Below are 3,098 nucleotides of genomic sequence, written 5' to 3'. Positions count from 1 at the left end.
CCCCCCCCAGCTACTCAAACCAGTGCACTGGCACCTATTTACTTTACCTCCTTCAAGTCGTTGCATGCTAATATTTACTTTACCTCCTTCCAGCCTATGCATTCGTTACAAATCACATCTTTCTAGATCTCGTTGTATTGCTTTCACAACGGGGTTTACTGCTAGTGCCACTATAAAACAGAAATAGAATGTATACCTTTCACAGCTCTGGGATAATGTTTGTTGCTTCTCCAGTACTGCTTGCTCCTAAAACATAAAAAAGAAACCATAATAGAGATGTATTGCAAGATTAACATCTGTGTACAAAATAAATGGGTCACTTTGTTCATGCTATGGACACAAATGAAAAAAGCCACTCAAAATTCCCATTTATTTTATAAATAAAAGCATGTGCTTAAACCACACATTGAAATGAACAGCATATAAAAATATCTGTCAAGCTCATTTAGAGCTTTTAAATTGGAGATTATTCTGAAGGGAAAAGTTTTTATAATGTATTAACCCCTTTGTAGTTTAGGTGGTTTCTAGAATTTTGTACAGCCATTATTACAGTGACTTCATCTCTTGGTATTTAAATATTTTTATTTAACTGTTCTGACATTTTATCCATACTTCAACCAAACATTAACTTTCATCTTTATATGCCAATACAAACATACATGTCTATAGGTACAGTTTGATCATTAGCATTTATTGCAAACTTTCCCATCATTACAAAGAAATATAGGTAAATGGTGTAGTAAGAGCCTGGATATCAGAGAGATGACACCATTTGATAAGTTTTCTATGACACTACTGTTCAATAGTTAGTTATCCATGCATTAGTAGGTGGCAATGCATTTTCCCCCTTAAACATTGTTGTAATTTATATTATTCATACAAAAATATGCACACATCAGATCCCAAAATTAATCAATGCATTTAGACTGGTGGTAACATTTCACAGGATTTCTTTGAAAACAAAAAGACTGCAAGAAAATGTGCAAAAGGAACAACAGAATATGCCCGAATGTCCTCTTCCAATACCTTATAAATTGTTAGCAATGTTCTGTAAAACCCATTAACTTACATTTCCTCGCTCTTCCAAAAAACACTAAAAAGATTTCCCCCCAATTCAGATATCCTGCTACACTGTAAACAAGCAGTCCTTCCAATATACAGTTATTCTGTCCTTTCAATACATAGGATATATGGTTTTATCGTCTACCAGAAAATTAATCAGAAATACACTTTCCGCAGTGATCTCTTGTGTAAATATCAGTAGATATCTTATTGAATAATTTTTATAAACAAATTCTCAATAAGTTAATAATGAGCAGCCAGATTCACCAAACATACGTTACAAGTACATACCCAGCAACCAAATGTATTAACCTTACTCAGTTTTTCCAGAGCCATTATATATCATTCGACTTACTTCTGACAAAAATATTCCTAGTATGTAAATATTTCTTAAATTATAATACATGTTGAAACATTCCAGTTTGAAAAGTTCTTCCCATTGGGGAAAATATTGAGGAGAAAATTTGAGATCTCTCTAACTGGACATTTTCTAACTAAGGACTTAATATTTATTATTCTCCTTTTGTTGAAGAGGTTTCAATTTCTATATAAACACACACACACACACTCTCTATTATATTTTATCATGTCCTACCCTCCAGTGAATTCAGGTTGTATATACAGCTTTCATGTTTTTTCCTCATAACATCACTGCCAAGTAGGTTTAGTTGACAGTAACTAGCCCAAGGGTATCTCATTAATGTCACGAGTAAACAGGGAACTGGAGTTTCTTAGTTTAAGTATGATCCTCTAGTATGATACTAACAACTATACCACACTGGCTCATATAATAAGATATAACTGTTTGTTTTTTTTAATTCACAGTTTATTAATGTTTATTGTGAACAATAATACAAAATATTAATTTTCCAGCAGTCTATTACATTATTCACCCCCTTTATTAATAGAAAGTGTTCTCCGGCTCTTCCACTAACTCCTATTATACCTAATTGCTAAACAAGGATTACTTCCTATTCTGACTCCTATTATCTTGTGCCACCCGTTACATTTGATTCCATTTAGTTTCCTAACTGTTTTTAAAGATCTCTGAAATGATCACTCTTATTCAAGTTGAGCTGACTTGAATGGGAAGACGCTTAGAATGTTAATGTTTTCCCTATAAATTGAGATGGAATAAATGTATCACATAGTATCTCCCTTCTATCAGTTCATAACAGACTTTCTGAGGTAGCCAGATATCTTGCACTGCGATTTTAATCACAACAAAAATACAAGCCAGTAATCTAGTGACATAGTTAGTACTTGTAATATAAAGAAAAAACTGAAATGAGAAAACAGTTTTTATTTTAATTTAATGAACTCAATTTTAATGGCTTACAAAACAACATTCAGCAGTGCATAATTATATATTAACTGCATTATAAACCCACTATTTTCATAGAATAAAAAAATCCAAAAAAATTAATCATCTTAAATTCATTGGCTTTCTTTCCCTTGTTTACCTAACTAGGTATGCATACATATACACATCCAAAAAATATAGTGTTTGCACAGAAACTAATTTTTACATATGTGGAAAAGCCTGCATAGTATAGTGCAGACCCAATACAATATTCAACAGACAAGTTACATATGTGGAACCTTATACCACAAAGCATATGGAGGACTATTTATAGTATTGTGCACTATTGTAATCTTTGTACTCATTATGCTGTTCTCTAGATCAGGCTGATATTGTGCTAACTACTCAAATTATCTTTTTGGCTTCTACAGCCAGGGCCGGCTCGAGGGGTTTGGGTGCCCTAGGCGAGGCCGCCTAGTGGCGCCCCCCTCAGATGCCAACCTCCCGGGGGGGGCTGGAGACCTCCCAGCTGGCCCGCAGGAGGACGAGGGAGTAGGGGCCAGCAGGCAGGCAGGCGTGTGCGCCGCCCCCCGTCACCTCCATGAGCGCTCCCAGCCGCCCCTACCTCCGCCGCCACCGCGTGTCCTCCTCTTGCAGCCGGCAAAGCTCGTCCCAGGCTGGGAGGAGCTGTGCCGGCTGCAGGAGGAGGACGTGCAGCGGCGGGGGCGGAGGT

General features: G+C 36.4%; 1 protein-coding gene across 1 annotated transcript in view; it reads right to left on the bottom strand.

The window, feature by feature from the left end:
- Positions 1 to 3,098, bottom strand: part of WNK2 (WNK lysine deficient protein kinase 2) — a 172,864-nt gene that overhangs the window by 67,123 nt on the left and 102,643 nt on the right. Inside the window, exon 13 of the mRNA XM_015421185.1 lies at positions 197 to 246. Within this exon, the coding sequence (XP_015276671.1) occupies positions 197 to 246 (50 nt within the window). The remainder of the gene's footprint in view (positions 1 to 196; positions 247 to 3,098) is intronic.

Source organism: Gekko japonicus, unplaced genomic scaffold, assembly GCF_001447785.1.
Source record: "Gekko japonicus isolate JY-2015 unplaced genomic scaffold, Gekko_japonicus_V1.1 scaffold149, whole genome shotgun sequence".
NCBI lineage: Eukaryota > Metazoa > Chordata > Lepidosauria > Squamata > Gekkonidae > Gekko > Gekko japonicus.
The sequence above is the reverse complement of the archived record's forward strand: the minus strand, read 5'-3'. Positions and strand labels throughout refer to the sequence as shown.